Source organism: Xenopus laevis, chromosome 2S, assembly GCF_017654675.1.
Source record: "Xenopus laevis strain J_2021 chromosome 2S, Xenopus_laevis_v10.1, whole genome shotgun sequence".
Lineage (NCBI taxonomy): Eukaryota > Metazoa > Chordata > Amphibia > Anura > Pipidae > Xenopus > Xenopus laevis.
This window is the reverse complement of record NC_054374.1, coordinates 22,914,892-22,940,970: the sequence shown is the minus strand read 5'-3', so window position 1 is coordinate 22,940,970 and position 26,079 is coordinate 22,914,892. Positions and strand designations below refer to the sequence as shown.

Genomic DNA, 26,079 nt, shown 5'->3' with positions numbered 1-26,079 from the left:
GTATACAGGGGTGCACATTTCTGCCAGTACCTATTGTAAACAAGCCCTCTTTGTTTTCCCCTTCCCCTTAGTAGGGGAGCAGAGACTGCAATGGCCAGTAATGGTGGGACTGTGATACAAACTGCATTGCAAGGTGCTTGGGTTACTGGTGCAGAAACTGTAATGGCTAATAAAGGGAAAGCTGGAGCAGAGACTGTGATAGAATGAGAGGATTATTAAAGCTCTAGAGACTTAAAATGTTTGGAGGGAAAACAGAGTTCTCTGACTAAAGGTATTGACTCTCTGATTCAGGAGCTTAAACTGCTAACCGGGAAAAGCAGAGCCAAGGCTTTCAGGGAGTTGGCTTTTCTAAACAAGGAGTTGGAGGAGACTGACCTGTAAGTGAAAGACATTTTGGACTATATTGAGCCATGGAAAGAACTCTAAGATAATATTAAGATTTGAGGAGATGCAGGAGGGTGGGGAATGTTGCATCTGTGAGAATGAAGAAAGTTACTAGTTGCTAAAGGGGGGGGGGGGTATAAGGCCAAGGTAAAACTGAATTCCCAGGGGTATGTTCAGCAGCACTTGTATTATATTGGGCACTTGTGCTATTATATTGGGCAGCCAAAGTTGAGATTTAAATGTGGCTCAAAATCCCGTTTTATGGGGAAATGTACTGTACAGAAGTGTGCTGTGTGGGGAGATTGGGCACCCCAGAAAGGAGTGTGTGAATAAGAACAGATACAATCTGTGCTTGGGGGAAGGTCATGCTTATAGAGACTGCCCAGAGTCCTGGTGCAACATAAAGTCCTGACAAAACATAGAGGAGCAAATAACTTTCTGAAGATGTTCCCTCTGTATTGAATGCAGAGTGTGTGCAGAGTGCTGGGGGAAGCTGCTGTTCCCATTCAGAAGGGATTGGGTGGTACAAAGAGATAAACGTGCCCCTGCAAAGTGTAGTCGGTTGGATGAGTGGAAACCTGTGGGAAAATGACATCTAAGGCAAAGAATGTACCTGGGAAAATTACTTTTGTTAATGGGAATAGGTTTTCGGTGTTGGAAGGGGGATCTTGGGCTGAGATGGTGGAGGAGGAATTGGGGGAGTTGGTAAGGATGACTGAGGAGGAGGAGAAAAGGAAAATGCTTGTCAGAAAGAGTGTCAGTAGGAAAAAGAAAAATAAAGATGTTCCTGGGGAGTCTCAGAAGTTACAGTGGGAGTCTCTGGAGGAAGGGGAGGTGATGGAGAAAGGGGAAGAGGTGTCTTTTAGGCCAAGGGTTCAGGTGAAGAGAGAGGCCACTAACAGATCCGGTATCAATAAAAACAAAAAGCATAAAGATGGATCTGTCGTTAGATTTCCTCACTATAAATGTCTGTAGCATTAAGAACAGGAGGACCCTCCTTGGAATGCCTAAGAAATACAGAGGCAGACATTATTTTTTTACAGGAGACCAGACTTTCATCCCTACAGGAGATCAGGGAAGCAAACAGAGATTGGAGGGAGAATAGACATTCTGTTTAAGGGCAGTAAGCACTTTGTGGTAAAGAAGGTGGTGGACATACAGGTGGGTAAGTGCATGATGCTGGATATTCAGTTTGAGGAGAGACTCCTAAGGCACATTAACATTTATGGGCCCCGGTCTATCTCTGAGAGGAGGGCTTTATTGGCTGATGACAAGCAGTTTCTCTACACTTCTGTCCCAATCGTTTTTGCTGGGGATTTTAACCAGGTCTTAAGTGCTGAGGACAGAACAGGGAGGCTGAATAAGTATAAGCTAATTCTTTAAGGGTGGTGGCAGAAGGGGAGATTAGTCTCCCATTGACAAATATTCTCTACTGCAGGCGACTAATCTCCCCGAAATGTCTTCCTGCCAACAAGAATGTGAATCGCCGGCGGATGGCATAAGTATCACTTTCGAATTCCGAAGTTTCCTCGTGAGGCAACTTCGGGCGACTTCGAAAAAACTAAGCGCTGCATATGGCTAGGATTCTCTCACAGAGGTTGTGTGGGGTGGCTGGGTCTCCTCTCCAGAGGGAAACACTGGGGAGGAGCAAAGCTTGGCAATGGGGCAAATACTTTCTCTAAACTAAGTAAAAGCCTTTGATAAAGTCAATCACACATATCTATGGGCTGCTTTGCAAAGATACCGCATTCCGGGTGAATTCATTAGCTGGCTTAGGGTTTTGTACAGCAGGGCAAAGAGCTTCCCATTGATTAATGGTTGGAAAGGTGAGGATTTTTTGTGAGAACTGGCGTGAGACAGCGATGTCCTTTGAGTTCACGCCTGTATGTTTTCTCGTTGGATCATTTCTTGAGGATAATCACAAGCGAGGAAAGGGAGCACCACCCATCAGTTGAGAAAACCAGTAGATGGTGTGCAGGGTTAAAGAAACCACCCCATCCAAGAGCACCACCCCATCCAAGAGCCTTGTAACTCACGGAACAATGTTAAAACGTAACTTTTACTAATAACTTAATTAAAATCATTAGTCCAGGAGAACATTTAAAACAAAGTTAGGAACAGGGAGACAGAAAACCTTGGTTAGGTTAAGCGATAATTGCAACCCCTAGGTTGAGTATAAGGCTGATACATAAAGTCTGTAGTGAACAGTAATAGCTAGTAATAGCGTGGAGTAGTACACAACTGCAATAATGAGGTGGTGTAGGGCAAAAAAGGATAAAAAAGGACAAATGTCACGTAGCATATAACCGGTATAGGAAACCTCTTAAATTACCACCCTTTCCACCATCAATCAGTTTGCAGCCTTGATTATTCCGCCACCCATTCACCCTCCGACACACCCTCCCATTATCTTGGAAGAAATTCTATTTCTAGGTGGCATCAAAAGTTGAACCACTAATTAATTGTTAAGAATAAATAATGGTACTGCATCATTTCTTGAGGAGACTGCAGGATTGTAGGCTTGAGGTTGTTCGGGTTTCCGTTGGTTTGATCCTGGGTCTATAGGCTACTTGGACGATGGTAATATCAAAACCTGAGGAGGAGGGAAAGGTTTTGGAGTGCATCGAAAGGGCTCAGTGTCTTTAGATCAACCAGAAAAAATTAGAAGCTTTTTGGACTCTTGAGGGGGAACCAAGCTTCAGGCTTGAGAAATTCCCAGTGGCCCCAGGTTTAGATATAATTCTGGGGATTACTATTTCACGGTAATTTGTGGCAAAGGTTTACCATTTCTATTTGTTTCTTTTATGCAGGAACCATTTCCCTAAGCAGACACCGAGTGACCTTTACTACCTTAAATTAACCCTTTTCCCCCAAAACCTATTTTATTTTACTAAATATAACTTTTTACAGAACAAAAAAAAACAAATCTTTTGATTGACACGTCTCATTAATTGCTGATTTGCAATGAAGACCAATGGAAATAATCTTAGTTCCCCTTTAAATAAATTGTAGTGCAAATCCAGATGTTGGTGAAATGGATATTAATGTGACTATGGGGTGTCTTGAAAGTCTCAGATGTTATGTTTAGGGCAAGAAGCACCACAAATTGCACTGCTCACGTAGACACTGGACCACCCACATCTGTGAAGCTACGGCGTTGGTCAAGTGACTGCACAGGTTGGGAATTGTGTGAAAAAGGCACAGTTTAACATGTTTTTGTGCGCCACATGTCCCCTAGCCTTGATGAAAATATAGGGGCAAATTCACTAAGAATCGTAGTTGTGCAGGCGCAACTTCGCCGCACTTCGCCAGGCGTAGTTTCGCCAGCGCTCCGCAAATTCACTAAAATCCGAAGTTGCGCACAGGGGTAGCGTAAGGTTGCGAAGTTACGCTAGCGTTGATTCGCTAAGTGAAGCGAAGTTACGCTAGCGATGGTTAATTTGCATACGGCGCCAAATTCAAATTTCAATGGAGGAATAGGTAGAATCACTACAAATGCCTGGGAAACCTTCAAAACATCAAATAAAATTTTTTTTTGCCCCTACACATGTGCCCACTGTATATTTAAGTTGCCATGAGTTAGGAAATGTAGGGGGGAAGGAGGGGAGCCCCAAAAAATTTTTCGATCTTTTTCAGCCTATCACTCATAATATAGAAAAAACGCCAGCGTTTTTTGGGACTTAGAAAAAAGTTGGCCTTTTTTTTAAGCAATCCCTATCTACTCTATTGCGCTTCGCAAGGTGCCGAAGGAAGTCTAGCGTAAAAGGTAGCGTTCAGTACACTGCGCGCGTTAGTGAATTTGCGTAGTTACGTCTGTAGCGAAAATTCGCCAGGTGTAAGGGTGCGAAGTAACACTAGCGAATTTACGCCAGCGTTCGTTAGTGAATTTGCGAAGTAACGAAAATGCCCAGCGCTAGCGAATTGACGCTAGCGTTAGGCGCTTCGCACTTAGTGAATTTGGGTCATAAAGTGAGGAAACTGAAAATTGCTTTGGCCAGAGCGATACATGAAGTCTTCTTCTCCCCATGTCACCATAAGAAACACCTGCCCAAACCCTATGATGAATCAATATCTCTGCACTATAGAACAGAACCAAAACCTCATTATTTGCAACACTTAAAGACCCTGGATAGAGCTTCAGTCTGTATACGGGAGCATCAGTATTCTTTGTCATCTGCCAGATCCTAATCTACAAGAAATTGGTCAACAAGGAGATGGTTCTCAAAGTCTGGGCTCCAGTGATGGATCATTGACAACTCCACCCAAAGGGAGGGCTTGCTCATGGTTTTGGGAGACAGCCATCAATCTGAATTTCCGCCGGCCATCCGGAGTATCTGTTTTTGTTCCCGTCTGAGTGGTTTATCTGAAAAAGAAAGTATATCTTTTAAATTATATAGGAAATACTTCCCTATTCAATCTTTCACTGGACCATCAGGGACAGACCCAAGGCGTCATTTAAGAACTTTGCATCATGTCCTGCAGTCTGCACCCCAGGCCACAGCTTTTTGAGCTCATTTAGGGGATCACAACGAGCTACACCTTCCCATTAATAGGGTGCTGCCTGGGTTTAGTAGTGTTGCCTTCATTAAAGGGATTTTGTAATGATTTTTAAGGTGTCATTTCTAATTTACACTGTTAACACTGCGAATAATTCACTTCACAATATAAAATTTCATTCCTAACCCAACAAGTGTATTTTTTTAGTTGTAATATTGGAGTGTAGGTGCATCTAAGGTCACTTAGTCTGGTCATGTGCTTTCAGAAAGAGCCAGTGCTGCACTATGTAACTACTTTCTGACAGGCTATTGTTTCTCCTACTCAATGTAACTGGGGCCTGGACTTTTACTATTGAGTGCTGTTCTTATATCTACCCGGGAGCTGTTATCTGGTTATCTTCCCATTGTTCTGTTGATGGGCTGCTGGGGGGGGGGGGGGGTATATCACTCCAGCTTGCAGTACAGCAGTAAAGAGTGGTTGAAGTTTATCAGAGCACAAATCACATGACTGGGGCACCTGGGAAACTGACAATGACAATGTCAGATTTCAAAATTAAAAAATCAGTTTGCTCTTTTGAAAAACATACTTAAGTACAGAAGTCTGTCGGAGCAGCACAATTAACTGATGTGTTTTGGAGAAAAAAAATGTTTTTCCATAACAGTATCCCTTTAAGTATGGGCATCCCCTTGGACTCCCCCTAGCGTGTGGATCATTCTGATGCCCAAGCCAGGGAGCACTGTGGGTACAAAGTGCATAAAAATCCCACAATTACCACCAGCCTGTGTGAGTTAAGTAGAGCACACAGTACTTACCACCTGCCTTGCACCCAACTTTGCTGCCCTCTGGAATTCACACTGGATGTTTAATCCATGCCAAGGTGTAGAGCATAGCAAACCCAGGGCTGCAACTAGGGGGAGGCAGAAGAGGCACCTGCCTAGGGCACAACAAAGGGGGGTCATTGGGCAAGTACCTTTTGAACTGTCTTCTGCCTACCCCTAAAAAGACACCCCATCCCTGTGCACGGCATCACTGCACACGCGTGTGCACTAGAACGTGAGCGCATGGGTGGAGTGCAAACCCCAGGTGTTCAAGTGCTCCATGGATAAGTCCTAAGCAGCAAAAGTGACACTAACACCAAATAATCTTTACTTGATTTTTTTTCTCTTTCCAGTCTTCAAAGGGTACCCCAAATCCTTTCATGTTCATACGGTCAGATTTAGTGATGTGTGGGTCGGGATTTCCTGACCCACACCCGACCCTAAGCCCGCGCCTGCCCGCATCCGCGCTTCCGTGTTGCTTTTATAGACCCGGCCAACCAGACCCTCCGATGAAATCACAAAAGGGGCGTGGCAAGCAAGTGCAGCGTCTATAAAAGACGAACCCGGAAGTTGAGCGGGGAAAGCAGGAGAAGAGCTCAACCCGCACCTACCCGCGAAGAAGCGTGCAGGGTTTGCCCAAATCCACCCAACCAGCAGGTATCTGGCCGGCCCACACATCACTAGTCAGATTATGATATTTAGGGGAATAACCTATTCTGGTATAGCTTTATGAACACTAGGGATGCACCAAATCCACTATTTGGGATTCGGCCGAATCCCCGGTGAAAGATTTGGGCGAATCCTAATTTGCATATGCAAATTAGGGTCTGGAAAGGAAAAAGTGGAAAATATTCACGACAGGACTGACAGTGGTGGAAAAATGGAAGGTTGTGGCCATTTAGCTTGAAACAATAAAGGAATAAGAATTAAACAAAATTCATGCTCAGCTAATGAAGAGACACTTGTGTATGTGAAATGTACCTTTTCTGTTTCAATGTTTTCTGGCATTTTTGATCCTTTTATGGCCATAAACGCCCAGGCTGATCGGAAGCGAAGGTTCCGGACTTCTTTGCTCCCGTAATCTTCGAAGGCTCTTTTTCCTGCTTCATTTAACCTAACGCAACAAGAGCTCCTACTTTAAAAGCAGCTTGAGCAAATACAGTAAGTTCAGTTTATAAAATACTTTATTCCTCGCCATATTGATTTTTAGGCTTGAGGGCTCCTTTTACACATACAGGTATGGGATCCGTTATCTGGAAGCCTCTTATCCAGAAAGCTCTGAATTACAGAAAGGCTGTCTCCCATAGACTCCCTTATAATAAATAATCCACATTTTTTACAATGATTTCCTTTTTCTCTATAAAAATAAAACAGTAGCTTGTACTTGATCCCAACTACGAGTTAATTAATCCTTATTAATTAATAAAAAAAAAACAGCCTATTGGGTTTAATATTTAAATGATTTTCTGGTAGACGTAAGGTATGAAGATACAAATTACAGAAAGATCCATTATCTGGAAAACCCCAGGTTCCCAGCAATCTGGATAACAGGTCCCATTCCTGTATATCCATACAGAGCCAGTAGGTGGCAGTATAGGGTAACATAGAAAGAAAACACTGTGATTTCTATTCAAGCAGTAAAAAACACTGCTTCTGATCTTATCCACTGCTTTTTCCCGACAAACGGAACTTTACAATTGATTTTCACTAATTTTATTTTATTTCTTTTATTTGCCTTCCTCTTCTGCCTCTTTCCATCTGTTTACTTGGGGTCACCAACCCCTGCAAGCAAAAATTATTGTTCTGTGAAGCTACAATTTTATTGTTACTTTTTTAATTCTTATCTTTTTTTAGTAAATCAGTCCCTCGCCTATACATATTGCTGTCACTTATTGAAACCACTGCCTGGTTGCTAGGGTAAATAAGACCCCAGCAACTAGATAGCCCCTGAAATACCAAACCTCAGAATATCAATATTATACTAAAAGTTTATCTAAAGGTGAACAACCCTTTCAAAAGGTAATGTGGCTTTTGTTACTTTCCAAAAACAAAGCAGAACATATAAAAGAGTCACTTACTTGGTGAAGGCATCATCGTGAGTGGCGACCATGATAAGGTTCCCATCTGATATCTTGAAAAGGTATTCATGCATAATGTTCGATACATCTGGAGATGGAATGAAATGGTTTGTATATGTCTATGTCTACTATGGGGAAATATTTAGTGATGGGCGAATTTGGGCGGTTTCGCTGAAAAATGTGCAAATTTCCCGCGAAATGGCGAATTTTCACGTCAGTTTCGCAAATTTATTTGCCGGTGGTGAATCACGGGAATTCGCCACAAATTCACGCCTGGCGAATAAATTCGCCCATCACTAGAAATATTATATGGTGATGTCTTTTGTTATGAACAACATTTGGGTTAAAAGCACAAACTTAAATTACAGAAGTCCAAAGAGCACTAAATACATTAAATAGATTTGCTGAAAGGTTCAGTGCATATATGCTTGTTGCAGAAAGTGCTACTCTAATTGGATCAATCTTTTGAATTTATGTTTCTGCTGTAGATGGGCAAGGTCCATTTAAAGAACACAAAGTAGATGTCGGTACAAAGAGTTACCAACTATGTCAAGTGCCACCTGCAACTAAATGCTTTACATTACTTACGCCAGATGCATCAGCGGCAGATCAAGCACAGAGCACCTACCTCCTTCATACGTGTCAAATGTTTTTGTCTCAATGAGCTTCCAGGTCTCTGCTGAAATAAAACAAATAATTGTCAGCACCACTGAAGCCATGAGAGTAACTATTAAGATGACATTTCTGACAAGAGCAAACATGACCAAGGTTAGTTGACTACTAAACATCCGGATGTTGCATATGTCTACATGGGGCATTTTTGAATAATGTTTTTCTAGAGTTTTCTTTAACGGGGAAGGAAACCTAGTTGGCGCAAAAACCCTGCCCCCCTCCCGTGTGTTGCCCACCCTCCCTCCTCCCCCCTGGCCCACCCGTCCCACTGGGCAAATGCCCCTAACTTGTTACTTACCCTTCTGCGCAGGTCCAGTCCACGGAGTTCACAGGCGACATCTTCTTCCACGCGATCTTCTTCCTGCCTTGACCGGCGTTTTGGCGCATGCGCAGTAGGAGCATTTCGCCGGTACGGATCTACTGCGCATGCGACAAAAGTCACAAAGTACTTTTGGCGCATGCCCGGTAGATCGTACCGGCGAAATGCTCCTACTGCCCATGCGCCGATCAAAGCAGGAAGAAGATCGCGTGGAAGAAGATGTCGTCTGTGAACTCCCTGGACTGGACCTGCGCAGAAGGGTAAGTAACAAGTTAGGGGCATTTGCCCAGCAGGACGAGTGGGCCAGGGGGGAGGAGGGAGTGTGGGCAACACACGGGAGGGGGGGAGGGTTTTTGCGCCAACTAGGTTTCCTTCCCCTTTAAGGGTCTGCCCACATGGGCACAAATCTTCTCTTCTTCGCGGCGACTAATCTCCCCGATCTGCCTTTCGCCAGCTAAATTGTAAATCGTCTGGGGGTAGGCACACGGAACGGTTCGTTTTCCGAAGTCGTCCATAATTGCCTCACGAGGAAACTTCGGGTGACTTCGGAAAACGAAGCGTTCCGTGTGCCTGCCCACAGGCAATTTACATTTTAACCGGTGGAAGGCAGATCGGGGATATTAGTCGCCACGAAGAAGAGGAGATTTGTCGCCTGGTGACTAATCTCCCCGAATCTACCGTGGGGCCAGACCCTAAATCATCCCCTTCTCATTACAAAGGACGTGGCAGAGGCTACAGTGGGGATAATTTATCGAAAGGCATCTATTGCCCCAAAATGCCTTTTTCCCCACTGACACAGCAAACTCCCATTCAGGGTTTTGCCCCAGACCATTGCCATGTCGGGGAATACACAGGTTCAGTCAGTGATCCAATGAGCTGCATGTGACCCTAGTTGGCATCCTGGGAACTGGCACCTGGCAGACGCCCAGACACCTTGCATGCTAGTGGCATTATTGTTTCCTGCAACCAGATACTCTATAATGTGAATCAATTATGGGGGTGACAGATGCCCTTTAAGAACAACTTGTAGGGGCAGATTTCCACCAGCAGAAAAAAGTTTCTACCCGTGCCTGCTGCAGCCCCTCCACAACCCCCATTCTGGACCCTGCTCTAGACCCCTCTTCTACATCTATGGCTGGGGGTAAATTGTGCCTGTTGGCCTCAGAGGGGCCCAGAGGTACCAAATACAAACGATTTCACTTACAGCTGATAACAGCAATGTTTATGCCTCGGTTAGAATTCTTTCCCGTGATGAGCCTGCAACACAGGAGGTTAGAAAAAATCATACAGTAATGAATATTAGTAGGGGATATGGCCCATTAACCACAGCTGAAAGCCAAAGGTATACCCCAGCCATGTCCACTCTACACCTTAATCACCTAAAACAAATCCCAGGATTCCCCCCAACAAACCTACGACCACAGGCTAATAAACTTTAGAAAACTTTAAAAACTTAAAGTTAGGCAAGCTGTACTTTTACATTCAAATTCACGATACATGTATGGGAAATGTTATACGGAAAACTGTTCTCCAGAAAGCTCAGAATTACAGAAAGTCCATCTCCCATAGACTCCATTTTATCCAAATAATCCAAATTTTAAAAAACGATTTCCTTTTTCTCTATAATGATAAAACAGTAAATTGTACTTGATCCCAACTAAGATATAATTAATCCTTATTGGAGGCAAAACCAGCCGTTTTAACTGATTTTCTAGTAGACTTAGGGGCAGATTTATCAAGGGTCGAGGTGAATTTTCGAATTCAAAAAATTAGAATTTCAAGCTATTTTTTGTATACTACGACTAGGGACAAATTCGATTAACATTTGAAAAAAAATCGAAAATTCGAATATCGAAATTTATCAGATACTGTCTTTAAAAATTCGACTTCGACCATTCGCCATCTAAAACCTGCCGCATTGCTGATTTAGCCTATGGGGGACCTCCTAGAACCTATCGGTGGACTTTGAAAAATCGAATTCGATTGAATGCGCTGTTACTTCGATTTGTACAAATTGAATTCGGCCGAATATGGACCTATTCGTTCGAAAACTGACCTATTCGCCCAAAAAAAAACTTCAACTTAATTTCGGTTGGTCTTTTTGAATTTGAATTTCGAAGTTTTTCAAATTCGAAATACAATCCTTGATAAATATGCCCCTTACACAAAGATCCATTATCTGGAAAGTCTGTGTATAGAATGGTGAAGAGACCGCGCTTTATTCCTAATAGTTCTCGAGCTGCACCTGTGGTGTGTGGATCCACTAGTCCACGTGTGTAATCAGAAATTCAAATGGGGGAGGTGCGCTAAAACAAACGTATAGCTGTCCCAAAATCTGAAAAGAAAAAAAGTAATCCCTGATAGTGCAGCAAGCCTGTAAAATGGACGTAATGTTTTGCAAAATAGAACTACTCACAAAGACCTTGTGATATTCGTGCCAGTAGGTATTTGCAGCTGGATTGAAAATTAGGCGTCTTTTTAGGTAGTGCCTATGGGGAAAAAAACTTTTGAGTGCAGTAAAGTAGGTGTAGTTATTAGACTGCAATACACAGTCCTCGTTTACCCCTCAAACCTGCGACGGATGCTCATCGAATATTGTTGATCCGATCCTCAGAATGTCGCCCTCAATGGTGTTGGATCAGCAGCGCTGATTGGTAGTGCCCCTCAAAAATGCGACGGATGCACATAGAATATCGCTGATCCGATCCTCAGAATGTTGCCCTTAGTGGTATTGGATCAGGAGCGCTGAATTTTTGAAGCCGATTTTCGGAGTACGGAAAGGTAGATGCCGGTACTTGGTCACTGAGCGTCTCAGTGTGCGAATCGCTTCCGTCTGAAGCGGTGGTTTCCTTGGTGTGGAGCGGTATTAATTAGTGGGTTCTATATGCACTGTAAACTTTTATCGATAAAGGAGAGGATATACGTTGCCAAATAACTTATATCCTCTCCTTTATCGATATCCTGAGGATCGGATCAGCGATATTCTATGTGCATCCATCGCATTTTTGAGGGGCACTATCAATCAGCGCTGCTGATCCAACACCATTGAGGGCGACATTCTGAGGATCGGATCAGCGATATTCTATGTGCATCTGTCGCAGGTTTGATGGGAAACTGTGTATTGCAGTCTTATAACTACACCTACTTTACTGCACTTTCGAAAGTTTTTTTCCCCATTGGCACTACCTAAAAAGACGCCTAATTTTCAATCCAGCTGCAAATACCTACTGGCACGAATATCATAAGGTCTTTGTGAGTAGTTCTATTTTGCAAAACATTACGTCCATTTTACAGGCTTGCTGCACTATCAGGGATTACTTTTTTTTTCTTTTCAGATTTTGGGACAGCTATACGTTTGTTTTAGCGCACCTCAACCATTTGAATTTCTGATTATCTGGAAAGCCCCAGGTCCTGAGCATTCTGGATAACAGGTCCCATACCTATATCACCGGATTAGAAACTGTAACATTGCTATAGTGCTCAGTAGAGCGCTCTGTACAATTCTACATTCATTTGATTTGAGTGTTTAACTTTGCTTTAACATTGAGTGGGTACAGGGCACATTTATCATTTAGAGATGGGTCTCTTGAGCAGGTCAAACAAATTCATAGATGAAAGATTGCTCAGTGAGTAAAGCTGGAAATACACAGCAAGATCCCGTTGTGTGGCAAGGTCACCATACGAGCAGCTCTTTGCCTGATTGGACACGAGCCTTTATGATGGGATAATATACAGGCCAATAAGCTACTGAGTCGGAAGAGTTTGGTCGGCCACTGTAAGGTCAACTTCCGTTACAATGTAAAAATGCCCTGCACCCCTTTATTCAGGGCCCTTTCTCTAAGGTAATGGCCTGTGTGAGGTCAACTTCCTTGCATGGGGCCCTAAGAGCAGCAGGCCCTGCTCATTAAAGCTTACAATGTACAAGATAACTATGATAGGAAGAAAAGGCATCTGTACTCACATGTTATCATCCAAACAAATTTCAGGCATGACGTCTTTTGCTCCGCCAGTCCGAATGCGGTACGCCAGCTCGTTTGGAGCGCAGGACACCCAAATGTCACATTTCTGCCTTCTTGGATTGGGGGCTGAAGCAAAAAAAAGACAAATAATATCCCTTAATAGTAATGGAAAATCTCTCCTTTAAAACGCAATGGACCAATCCTAATGTACTTGTTCTGAACCTGTCAGACATCCCCTACCCAATTTTAACAATGGGACCTGCACGTACCTTTTAGAACTGGCCTCAGCCCAATACTTTGCATGCCGTCAACTGCTGCCTCCCAGGGTGCTTCGGGCAATATCGTTGCAAACATGTATCCCATGTACCAGGCACACACAGCGGCACATAACAGGCCCACCACTTTCACACTGTCTGCGGAGAAACAACACAGGGAACTTACCAAACAGCAACTCATTTTTAATGGTTAAAGGAGTTGTTCGCCTTTGAGTGAATTTTTAGTATGAGGTAGAGAGGGATATTCTAAGACAATTTGCAATTCGTTTTCATTTTTTATTATTTGTGGTTTTTCAGCTATTTAGCTTTTTATTCAGCAGCTCTCCAGTTAGCAATTTCAGCAATCTGGTTGCTAGGTTGTAACTGACCCTAGTAACCATGAATTGATTTGAATAAGAGACTGGAATAGGCATAGGAGAGAGGCCTGAATAGACAGATGAGTAGTAAAAATTAGCAATAACAATAATGCGTAGCCCTACAGAGCATTTGTTTTTTTAGATGGGGTCAGTGACCCCCATTTGAAAGATGCAAAGAGCCAGAAGAATTAAAAAATAACTATAAAAGAGAAAAAATGAAGACCAATTGAAGAGTTGCCTAGAATTAGCCATTATTACATACTAAAAGTAGGGTTGCCACCCAGCTGGTATTTTACCGGCATAGCCGGTAAAACACCTGCCAAGGCCGGGGCCGGTATTACAAATTTACCGGCAATGCAGCTGCCGGTACATTTGTAATACCCTTCAAAAAGAAGGTTTCTCTGCGGTGTGGCCCAGCCCCTTTTGATGTCACGGCCCCACCCCATTTGTTCCCGCCCCCCACCAGCGGGTTAAAAATATAAGAAAAGGTGGCAACCCTAACTAAAAGTGAACTTGAAGGTTAAACACCAATTTAAAGGAAACATTTACCTTTAGAAATGATACTTAACAGATCCTATAAGCCACCTATTAAAGAATGTTACCTAACTAGAAAATATATATATCTCAGTATATACATTGGACTATTACTTTGAGTCACCATTTTGTGCTCCCTGATCACATGACAGGAAGTAATGCAGATTCCAAATGTGGTAATAAAAGACACAACTCTGTTCATTGGCTGATGTAACCTAGCATGAATGTGTACCCTTGGTTTGTGTGCACAGTGCACTGTATGAAGCAAGAGGCGGCCATATGTAAAACTGCAGTTTTTCTGTTTGGGATTATCCAGTGGCTCATACTGCTAGAATGAACATTGTTTCTACATATGGGTTGTTTTATGCAATATCTTTTTAGAGAGACCGGCAATGTGCAAGGGTGTAGTTTCCCTGTAAACCCCTGGTATTATCAATGAATTAGTACAAAGTCAACCGGAAAGGCTGAGCCCATTTTGCTCCGTCACAGCTTCATAGCAGGTCGGTATCGTTAGCAGGCTTATTGGTGCAAGCACTTTTAAAGGACAAGAAAACCCAAAATAAAAGAAAAAACTTCATTTTTAGTAACTTTTCTATATATAGAAACATCAGTGATTTTAATGTTATTTATAAGTGTTCTGCCCTGCCGGTTCCGTCTCATGAAACAATGTAAAAGAGTTCAGCCTGGCATGCTTCTCAATGGGACACTTAATCAGCTGATTTCTGCTTCATTGTTTCAAATGTCACAAGCACCGGGCACCGCATAACATCAATTTCTAAAGCTGCCATAGTTACAGATACCTGTAGAACACACTTGATAAAGGGCGTGTGTGGCCCGAAACATGTTGTGTTTGTAGTTGCAAAATAAATCACATTGTAGCAGATATTCTGCTGTTTGGATTGCTCTCCTCATTCATCTGATTTATACCTGTAGAACCATTGGGAATGTATGATTTATGTGTACTAGAATGTTGCTAAGCTGTGACATTTTCTTTCACGCGGCAAAATGTCATTTTTTGGGTTTAAATGACTTCTGTTTCCTCGAAAGTTCAGTGGGAGATATTCAGTGGGAGACTGTCCCCAGCTTTGTCAGACATAACTATCGTACGATTGCTGTCGATTGTAGTACATTGGCTGATCTGTTCTTTTACTACTTTATTTGATCTGAATGGTAAGACTTTGATCTGAATGGTTAGTGGCGGGTCGGAAGATGGGAAAGTACGTTAATTCGTACAATCGGATCTTTGCGTCTATGGCCAGCTTTAGGGTCAGGCCACGAAGAAACTTCGGGCTACTTCGGAAAACGAATCGCCGCATGTGATTAGTGCCGGCGTTTTTTCATTTTAGCCGGCGCAGAGTGAGGGAATGCGTTTGGGGAGACCAAATCTCCCCAAAACGCCCATTGTGGCCTGAGCCTAAAGGTGGCGATACACAGGGAGATCCGCTCGTTTGGTGATGTCTCCCCGATATGCCCACATTGAGGTGGGCGACATCGGGCTGATACGATTGTGGGCCCTAAGGTCCAACGATCGGATCATAATGGAGGCGATAGGGGCGGTCGGATTGCGGGACCGAATCAACGAACAGATGTGGCCAGCTGAGCGAATACCCAATACTGAGCACAATTCTGCATTAAACATGCGGGGGGGGGGGTTGGTGCCTTTTTAAATCAATGCATTATCCAACCTGACTCGAGGGAAATCCACCATGATTCTATGTTTTTCTATTGAGCGTGACTCGTGAGAATCTCTTGACACATATGCCACCCAGCCCAAGGCACATCCCTGGCACAACTTCTGCTCCATATTCCAGTGGGGTTTGGTCCTGAGCCGAACATGAATGGAAAACAATTACAGCATCAATTTGTTAGGATAAATATCAGCCTTGTTGGTTCACAGCAAATACTGTATATGTCTTTAGCTAATAAATATAAATGTCATCACATCTATTTCTGTTTGAAATTGATGTATATTTATAAGCTTTATTAAAGGGGTGAATAACGCCATTAAACACCTCTGTGTATTTAGCATATGCATATTTATTACATATATGAGGTCTCTATGACACCTGGAGGTATCTGAACAATTCCAAAACCAAACAGGCTCGCTGACCAATGCCCACTGCCATTTACAGGGTTAAAGGGTCAGTTTACATTTTTATACACCTACAAATGTATTGATATTGCTACTTTTAAATACTCATCTAACTATTGAGGCCTCTCCTATTCATATTCCAGTCTCTCATTCAAATTAATGAATGGTTGCTAGGGTAATTTGGACTCTAGCAACCAGATTGCTGAAACTGCAAACTGGAGAGCTGTTGAATAAAAAGCTAAATCACTCAAACACCACAAATAATAAAAAATGAAAACCAATTAGAAATTGTCTCAGAATATCACTTTCTACATCATACTAAAAGTTAATTTCAACATGAACAACCCCTTTAAGTCAGTTTCTTAACTGAAAGTGAACCACAACAGACTCTTAGATTCTGCCTGGTAAAGGGTTTTTGGGGAAAATTTGAACGCCCCCATGGCTACGCAGCAGCTTGTTTATATAAACTATAGTAGTACTTATCTGTTATCTACTGTGTATCCTGTGCTTGAATGGCTGCCCCCATGGCTACACAGCAGCTTGTTTATATAAACTATAGTAGTACTTATCTGTTATCTTCTGTGTATCCTGTGCTTGAATGGCTGCCCCCATGGCTACACATCAGCTTGTTTATATAAACTATAGTAGTACTTATCTGTTATCTTCTGTGTATCCTGTGCTTGAATGGCTGCCCCCATGGCTACACAGCAGCTTGTTTATATCAACTATAGGTGTGTTTCTGAAGCAATCACACCAATTTTACCAGTGCAGGGCATCAGTTAGGGATACTCCACTGATACATACTGCATGGTAGGGGTTGGGAGCAAACAAACAAACAAACAAGGGGTAGGGGTTGGGAGCAGTAGCCGGGAGAGTGAGCCCATATACGGGAGATCCGCACGCCGGTGTATCCAAAATGAACCGCTCTGGCAGCGGCTTGTGAGTACTTCAGGGGATAGAGAGACGGACTTCACCGCACACCATGATAACCACGTGGAAACCAACTTCATAAAATTAAATATACTTTATTGAAACTCCGTTTAAAATCACATGCGGGCAGGGGATGTGTGCTTGACGCGTTTCGTGACCTCTATGTCACTTAATCAAAACGGAGTTTCAATAAAGTATATTTAATTCTATGAAGTTGGTTTCCACGTGGTTATCATGGTGTCCGGTGAAGTCCGTCTCTCTATCCCCTGAAGTACATACTGCATGGTCTCAGCTTAAAATTGCTATTAAAATTAAATTAACCAGAATATCCACCACTCAAAACCTTTTGCTTTCCGAACAGACCCTGCCACATGTATGTGAATAGCCACCTTTATTCATGATCCTAAATACATTGGCTATAATAACACCACCTAATAAATTCATGTGTGATCAATATTTAAGTGATGTCACAATGGATAAAGGAATCCTATGAGACAGAATAATTATCAGAGAAAAGGGGACAAAGTTATAATTATTTATTATTAACCTGTGGGTTCCTCCCCAGAATTAAAAAGAACTGCCATTACCTTCCACGCAATTACTACTCCATTAATAAGCACAACCTGAAAAACGGGTCCGGCGCCGCGCCACTGATTTGAACAAGAGACTGGAATATAAATAGGTGAGGGTCTGAATAAAAAGATGAATAATAGAAAGCAGCAATACATTGGTAGTTGGTAGTACTGAGAATTTTTCTTTGGCAGGGGTTTCTGGGTGCTGGACAGGGTGCATCCATGGAACTGCATTTAAAATTGCACACCCCACCAAGTGTCTCTGAGGGAGAATGCATATGACAAAGGGAAGGTGGGGCTGTGTATATTTTTTATTTGCACAGCCTATCTATTTACCCTGCTATTATTTTTACATTGAACTGTTTCTTTAAAAGGGGTGGTTGACCTTTAAGTAAACTTTTAGTATGCTGTAGGATGGCCTATTCCAAGTAACTTTTCAACTGGTCTTCATTATTTATTTCCTATAGTTTTTTTTTTTCAATTAACTGTCTTTTTTTCCTCTTTTGAGTCTTCAAATGGGGGTCACTGACCTCATCTAATAAACAAATACTCTGTACAGCTACAATTTTATTGTTATTGCTACTTTATATTACTCATCTTTCTATTTTGGCCCTCTCCTGTTCATATTCCAGTCAGTTATTCAAATCAATGCATGGTTGCTAGGGTAACTTGGATTCTAGCAACCAGACAGCTGAAATTGCAAATTGGAGAGCTGCTGAATAAAAAGCTAAATAATGCAAAAACCACAAATAATAAAAAATGAAAACCAATTGCAAATTGTCTCAGAATATCCCTCTCTACATCATACTAAAAGTCTACTCAAAGGTGAACAACCCCTATAAGTTTACAGTGTAAAACTTTCACTTCTGACAACATTTTTTTGACCACGTCCATTTTTGTGACCACACCCCCTAATTACCATGTTAATTTTACAAAATTTGGCAGGTTATAAAAGTTTGAACATATTTCAATGTTTCTTTTCCAGTTATTACAGTTTTGCTATTGAAGGTGAAAAGCCGTGAGTCTAACTTCTCCCAAGGGACCTGTTATCTAAATTGTTACAATTACTTATTTGCTTATCTCAAATTGTTACAAAGTATCTAAGTTGCACCTGGTAGCTGTTCTGAGCTCTCTGCCAAAAGCCAATTAAGTTAGAAACTTTGTTTTTTTTTTCTGGCTGTTCAGTGCAGAGAAAGTCGGGACTTTTCAGTACAAATGCAGGACTGCGGGTTGAGCTGTCAAAAGCGGGACTGGCCTGCTGAAAATGGGACAGTTGGGAGGTATGCTTCTGGCATGTGGGAGGGTCTCTGGATGCCCCTGTTCCAGGACTGTTGCACTAGGGAGTAAAGGCAAATCGTAACTGTAAAGCTGAGTCACTGTGTTAAACATGGGCCCATTGTAACAGTTAGAGACAATGAAAAAATACACAAATCCACTGACACCTCAGTATACGGGGCTCAATGGAAAGGCAAAAAAAAGAAAAATAATAAAATTTTAAAGCACAGAATATAAAAAATGTTTTACTTTGATTCCAGCGTGACAACCTGACCCCCACCCCCTGGATTAACTCCGTATGAAGAAACGTGGCATTTATTTCACTTGCTGTCAATTTGAGAAGTTTCTTGAAAGTTTCTATTGTCTGCTCCAGTACAACTAAGTCAAGAGGGAAAATTCTGCCTCAACACTCCTCTTACTGGAAAAAAGCCATTTCTGCACCTAAAGGTTAAACCTCCTTTTATCTCTAAATCTCTAAGCTCATTTATGACTCTGTTTGCTTTTGCTCTGTATGTATGGTAGGGCCAGTATGTCTTTACCACAGGCTCATATTCTTTAATGTTCAACCGATGTCATATTATATAAGCGAATATCACTGCCATTGTGCTATGGTGTCACTCTAAATAAATAGGCTATGTACTCACCTAGGGGGCTGTTCCTGCTGAATTGTGCTTAGTACAGGGAATACCTATGCTGCCATAGTTTTATGGGATCTCTCTGTACAGACTATGAGCAAAGAAAGGAGACTGTTCCTGCTGAATTGTGCTTAGTACAGGGGAATACCTATGCTGCCATAGTTTTATGGGATCTCTCTGTACAGGCTATGAGCAAACTTAGGGGCTGTTCCTGCTGAATTGTGCTTAGTACAGGGGAATACAATACCTATGCTGCCATAGTTTTATGGGATCTCTCTGTACAGGCTATGAGCAAACTTAGGGCTGTTTCTGCTGAATTGTGCTTAGTACTAGAGATGTCGCGAACTGTTCGCCGGCGAACTTGTTCGCGCGAACATCGGGTGTTCGCGCTCGCCGGAAGTTCGCGAACGTCGCGCGACGTTCGCCATTTTGGGTTCGCCATTGTTGGCGCTTTTTTTTGCCCTCTCACCCCAGACCAGCAGGTACATGGCAGCCAATCAGGAAGCTCTCCCCTGGACCACTCCCCTTCCCTATAAAAACCGAAGCCCTGCAGCGTTTTTTCACTCTGCCTGTGTGTGCTGAAGAGATAGTGTAGGGAGAGAGCTGCTGCCTGTTAGTGATTTCAGGGACAGTTGAAAGTTTGCTGGCTAGTAATCGTTTTGATACTGCTCTGTTATTGGAGGGACAGAAGTCTGCAGGGGTTTGAGGGACATTTAAGCTTAGGTAGCTTTGCTGGCTAGTAATCTACCTTCTACTGCAGTGCTCTGTATGTAGCTGCAGTGGGCAGCTGTCCTGCTTCTGATCTCATCTGCTGACTGCTGCAATAACAGTAGTCCTTGTAAGGACTGCTTTTATTTATTTTTTTGTTGTTTTACTACTACTACTACTACTACTACTATAAGAGCCCAGTGCTATTAGTCTAGCAGTGTTGGGGAGTGGGACTGGTGTGCTAATCTGCTGCTCCTAGTAGTTCAGCAGCACCAACTTTAATTTTTTTTTTTTAATATTCATTTTTTTTTTATTTTACTTTTTTTTATTTTACTACCGCTGTAGTAGTGTATAAGTTGACCTTTTAGGCATTATTTGCCCTGTAGGCATTATTTGCACACTGTTTTCTTCAACCCTCCATCTAGCTGTGTGACCTTGTTCACATTCTGTCTAAATATCCATAATATTACCGTCTCCAGAAAAAACACCGGAGTGACTTTTTTCAAGCAGCCATAATATATTTTACGTAATCCGTATCCACCGCTGTAGTAGTGTATACGTTGACCTTGTAGGCATTATTTGCACACTGTTTCTTCAACCCTCCATCTAGCTGTGTGACCTTGTTCACATTCTGTCTAAATATCCATAATATTACCGTCTCCAGAAAAAACACCGGAGTGACTTTTTTCAAGCAGCCATAATATATTTTACGTAATCCGTATCCACCGCTGTAGTAGTGTATACGTTGACCTTGTAGGCATTGTTTGCCCAGTTTTTTTGGCCGCAGCCACTGAAGCACAGAGGCCAGAAAAAATATGCCATATAAATGCTGAAAATAGTCATTTTTTGCCATACGTTGACTCAACGTATATGGCAAAAAATGACTATTTTCAGCATTTATATGGCATATTTTTTCTGGCAACTGTGCTTCAGTGGCTGCGACCAAAAAAACTGGGCAAACAATGCCTACAAGGTCAACGTATGGCAAAAAATGACTATTTTCAGCATTTATATGGCATATTTTTTCTGGCAACTGTGCTTCAGTGGCTGCGTCCAAAAAAACTGGGCAAACAATGTCTACAAGGTCAACGTATGGCGAAAAATTACTATTTTCAGCATTTATATGGCATATTTTTTCTGGCAACTGTGCTTCAGTGGCTGCGTCCAAAAAAACTGGGCAAAACAATGCCTACAAGGTCAACGTATGGCAGTTGTTTAAAGAGAACAGTAGATTACTAGCCAGCAAAGCTACCTAAGCTAAAATGTCCCTCAAATCCCTGCAGACTTCTGTCCCTCCAATACAGAGCAGTATCAAGCAGATTACTAGCCAGCAAACTTACTATCATCTGTCCCTGAAATCACTAACAGCTCTCCCCCTACACTATCTCTTCCAAGCACACACAGGCAGATTTTTCAGATACATTTTTGCCCTTGATCCCCCTCTGGCATGCCACTGTCCAGGTCATTGCACCCTTTAAACAACTTTAAAATCATTTTTCTGGCCAGAAATGTCTTTTCTAGATGTTAAAGTTCGCCTTCCCATTGAAGTCTATGGGGTTCGCGAACCGTTCGCGAACCGCTCGCATTTTTGCGCAAGTTCGCGAATATGTTCGCGAACTTTTTTTCCGACGTTCGCTACATCCCTACTTAGTACAGGGGAATACCTAAAATCAAGCTGGTATAGTATAACTGTTTGTCTTTATGTGAAAACCCAAGGAGGATGTTGTGCTAAACTGTTACTAACATCATAACATTAGGGAGATAATGACACAGAATAAGTTGACATATCTGAAGTCATCAGCTTGTCTTACTACTGTCCCGAACTTGCCCTACAATCACCATCCTGCCCTGTTGTGGTCATTATGTTCCACTTTACATGCCATATACCTGCTGTCCTACGGGACCCAAAGTCATCAGGATCAATAAGATCCAGTCTAAGATTTGCAATTCCACTTCACACTAATTAGTGACACGACATAACAAGGTCTCAAAAATGAAGGAGTGGGTCATTATCTCCCTAACGACTTGCAGTCAGGTGACATCTCTGTTTAACGAGCATTCCACCTTCTCTTTATTCCTTTCTATGAACTCACTTATATCCATGGCACAAAGATATCGGTTTATGCCTGACACAGAGCTGAGGAGCCCAAAGCCCTGGTATCAGCAGTCTAAAACTGCTAATAACTAAAAACAGAAAATCAATTTAAGTGCTCAGAGGAGAAGCTAGAATAAGTTTAAATTTCTGTTTAGATCCTTTAATGAAGGTTGAATTTTCTGATGTTGTTGGGAAGAGGAGAAAAGGAACAGTGGAAAATGTATACAGATCCTAATTCCATGCACCCAGCAGATCAGCAGTGCAGGGAGTCACACGTAAGGGACCAGACTGCCGAAACGAAACCTCAGTTGTATCTTCCTGGTTTTAGCAAAAGCAAAACTGACCAACTGAAAGGTCGCAAATCACAGGGTTAATACATGCCAGTTGCACAAGGGTTAACACAAAGAACTCCAAGGGGAAACAAAATAAAAACTCCACTGTGGGTGAGAAGATAATGGTGACTGTAGCACAGGGTATACAACTGGAATGGAAATATTGAATATTAACTCTTTAAGGGACAGAGCATACTGGATATATGAGAGTAACACACCGGCCTCAGAAACTCAGGTACTCAGTATTAACCCTCTATGGACAGTACACACCAGATGTATAAGAGTAGCACAAGGTACCTGCGAGAAGATACATTTTAACCTATTGTCTGCCACAAAACACCAGCTATACTAGTGTCAAGGAGAGCACCCAAAGCACCCCTAGGCATTCATTACTCTTGCATTACAGTCAGGGGATCAAACACTTGGCCAGTAGAAAAGAAGCCCCTACAGATTCCCTCTGTGTCATTTTGGGGAATTCTAAAAACATTCGGCTTTGGGCCCCAGCAATGTCCCTCCTCTTAGTACAGTAGTACAGTTTTAACCCTGCGGGAGCAGGACACATCAAACAGAAGGCAGAATCCCCCTGTTGCTGTTAAAGTGATTCTGACAACAGAAATTAAACCTTTTTTTTTTTTTTTTTTTTTTTTTACATCTATCATAATATTGTCTTTGCGTGGTATTTATAATTTTGCCATGAAAGTATTAACATGATCCCCCATGTTCCTCTGCCATATTTGTGCAGCAGGAGTCTATTAGCATTAGAAATGGGGACATGTTGAGAAGGGACAGTCAGGTTTAGAAACGTCAACTAACAATTACTTACAAAAAGCAGAACTATCATTGAAAAACGATCAACATGAGCTATAGGCAACTTTTGATGTACATTCATATTTTGAATAATCATTTTTTATTGTCAGTATCACTTTAAGTCAGTCTGGGGGTGCTGAAAGGCAACTGATTGAGCAAATTTGAGAAGAAGGGGACACATTCACCCTCTTGCTATGCTCTATAGGGTCCAATGTGTATAAGAAACGGATCCGCACACACGCTGATTAATGCAGTTGGGGAATATCCCCTTTTATTCAGCCACCAACATGATGTTTGGTGGCTGAATAAAAGGGGATATTTCCCGACTGCATTAATCAGCGTGTGTGCGGATCCGTTTCTTATACACACTGGTTGCTAAGGTACCCGGCCGGGTCAACGGAAGGAACACACCACCAACTGCAGGATTGGTGAACTACAGGTGTGCGGTAGGAGAATTACATTGTAATGCTCTATAGGGTCCCACTATGAGTTAGGCCCTTGGCTATATCCACCAGGTCCAGGGTCGGCTGGGCCGGTGGGACAGCTGGAAAAAACCTGGTGGGCCCCACCTCGCTGACCCAGACATGCGCCCCACCCTGGACGCTGCACCCTTACACAACAAGATAAAATAAGGTACACAAAGGGGGTTGCAACTGGGGCGGTCCAGAGGCAGAAGGGGGTTGTGGCTTGGGTGGGGGTCCAGTGCCATAACTAGATATTACTGGGACACACAGCAAACTATTTTACCAACATTTATTGAAATTGTATATGAATTAAGGACTCATGGGGCCCCTATACATCCTGGGTCTGCTTCCTCTGTAGTTACACCCCTGTGGGGGTCCCTGAGGCAGAGCTGGGCCAAGGTAGTTTGACACCTTAGGCAAGAGTTCCAATTAGCGCCCCTCCACCCCTATATTAGTATTTCCCACTTTACCATTACAGTTTTTTAATATAAAAAAACGCATTATTAAATGAAATATATAGTGAATAAAGTACCACCTCTTGTAAAATATAAGGATATTATAAGTTACCGAGGAGTTTCATGACCATATAAAAACACGAGGCCGAAGGCCGAATGTTTTTATACAGGTCATGGAACTCCGAGGTAACTTCTAATATCCTCATATTTTGAAACTGGGGGTTCTTTATTTATTATAATACACAAATTTCAGTGAGTCATGTGACATGACATCAGAACTCACCGTTTATAACTGATGACATCAGAACTCACCGTTTATAAGGATATAATTTACAGGATATTCATGGCTTTTGTGTATTATATATTTATATAAATATGTAATGTTTACAAACAAAAATAAGGTACACCAAAAAAGAAACAGTCCCCCATCTATACCAGCAGCCATCATGGCCTGAAGGGAGTAGGGATGTAGCGAACCACGGATAATGTGTTCGCGAACGCCGTTCGCGAACACCGGCAAAAAATGCGAACAGTTCGCGAACTTCGAACATCCGAAAATCGTTCGATTCGAACGATCGAAGGATTTTAATCGTTCGATCGAACGATTTTCGTTCGAATCGAACGAAAATCTTCGATTTTAGCGACCGAATTGTCGAATGGTCGAACGATTTTGACGCGAACGCCTATTGGCGAACGTCGCGCGACGTTCGCGAACTTGCGGCGGACGCAAACAGCCGATGTTCGCGCGAACAAGTTCGCCGCAGAACAGTCCGCGACATCCCTAGAAGGGAGCCCCCCCATCTGTACCAGCAGCCAGCCCAGACATGGCCCCAGTGGTTACTGGGCCCCACAGCAAATTATTTTTCAGGCCCCCAAAATTTTTAGCAGTTGACTTGTTTTACCAATATTTATTGAAACTGTATATGAATTAGGGCCTCGTGGGGCCCCTATACCTCCTGGGCCCCCCTGCAGGTGCAGGGTCTGCTTCCTCTATAGTTACGCCCCTGCATGGCCCCCAAGGCAGCCCCCCCATCTATACCTATGTGCCAATGAAATATCTATCAGGCCAGGCCACCCCTCATCAAGTAGCAACATACCAACCTGCTCTACAACATCCACTGCCAGAGCTTGGGCATCAGGACAAATAGATTTATCAGCCAGAGAGTCAGCAAGTATAATATTGCTGGTGTGATACTGGTATCAGCACATGTAAGACCTAGAACTGAACTACAACTCTTGCCCACTCTTTGATACAGAAACAATAACTTGTGTGTGGCGATTTATCAGCGATTCAGGGCGTTTTAGTTACAATATGTTGAATACATGAAGCCCTGCATAGAGACATACTGTATGGCTCAGCGCACACACACCTGGCGGCAGGTAACAGAAGGTAAAACTCACGGACAGTCGGACTCCACTTACTGAAACCCCTGAGACCCCGGACAAACGCTGAATGTTGGGGGTGAGCCACTTACTGTTAGGCAGGAACCGTAAGTTGACCATTCTTTGCGTCGGGATGCAGCACAGCAGCGACACACAGCGCAGCGATCAGGAGAGAGAAGAAAGGCACGCGCTGCGCATGCTCCGTCTCACGGACTGTCAGCTCCACTCCCAGGATTAAACAGACCAGGACCAGAGTCTGTGAGTCATTGTAGTCAGGGAGCTGCTGTTATTTCTTATTTCTTCCTGCATCAGTCTTTTCTCACCCAATCCCTACCCTGTTATTGAACCCCAGGAAAGCCTCAGGGGCATGATGTTGAACTATAAATCCCACCATGCTTTCAGCCATATTAAATGCTGGGAGAACTCAGAAAGCAACATC

At 42.7% G+C, this 26,079-nt stretch overlaps 1 protein-coding gene across 1 annotated transcript; it reads right to left on the bottom strand.

Annotated features, from left to right (window-relative positions):
• Positions 1-4,249: 4,249 nt before the first annotated feature.
• fam3b.S (FAM3 metabolism regulating signaling molecule B S homeolog) lies at positions 4,250-25,845 on the bottom strand. The gene is made up of 8 exons (XM_018248917.2): positions 25,733-25,845; positions 12,997-13,140; positions 12,730-12,853; positions 9,973-10,025; positions 8,406-8,456; positions 7,778-7,865; positions 6,681-6,813; positions 4,250-4,747 (listed from the first exon to the last, which is right to left on the bottom strand). The coding sequence occupies exons 1-8, from the start codon at positions 25,758-25,760 to the stop codon at positions 4,664-4,666; spliced, it is 705 nt and encodes a 234-aa protein (XP_018104406.1). The 5' UTR covers positions 25,761-25,845; the 3' UTR covers positions 4,250-4,663.
• Between the last annotated feature and the right edge of the window lie 234 nt (positions 25,846-26,079).

Excerpts from the sequence above, each read along its gene's own strand:
- fam3b.S (XM_018248917.2), bottom strand. The coding sequence starts at position 25,760 with ATGGTCAACTTACGGTTCCTGCCTAACA. Across the intron at positions 13,141-25,732 it reads CTTACGGTTCCTGCCTAACA|ACAGTGTGAAAGTGGTGGGC; the intron begins GTAAGTGGCTCA and ends GTTTCTCCGCAG. Across the intron at positions 7,866-8,405 it reads ATTTGACACGTATGAAGGAG|ATGTATCGAACATTATGCAT; the intron begins GTAGGTGCTCTG and ends TTCCATCTCCAG.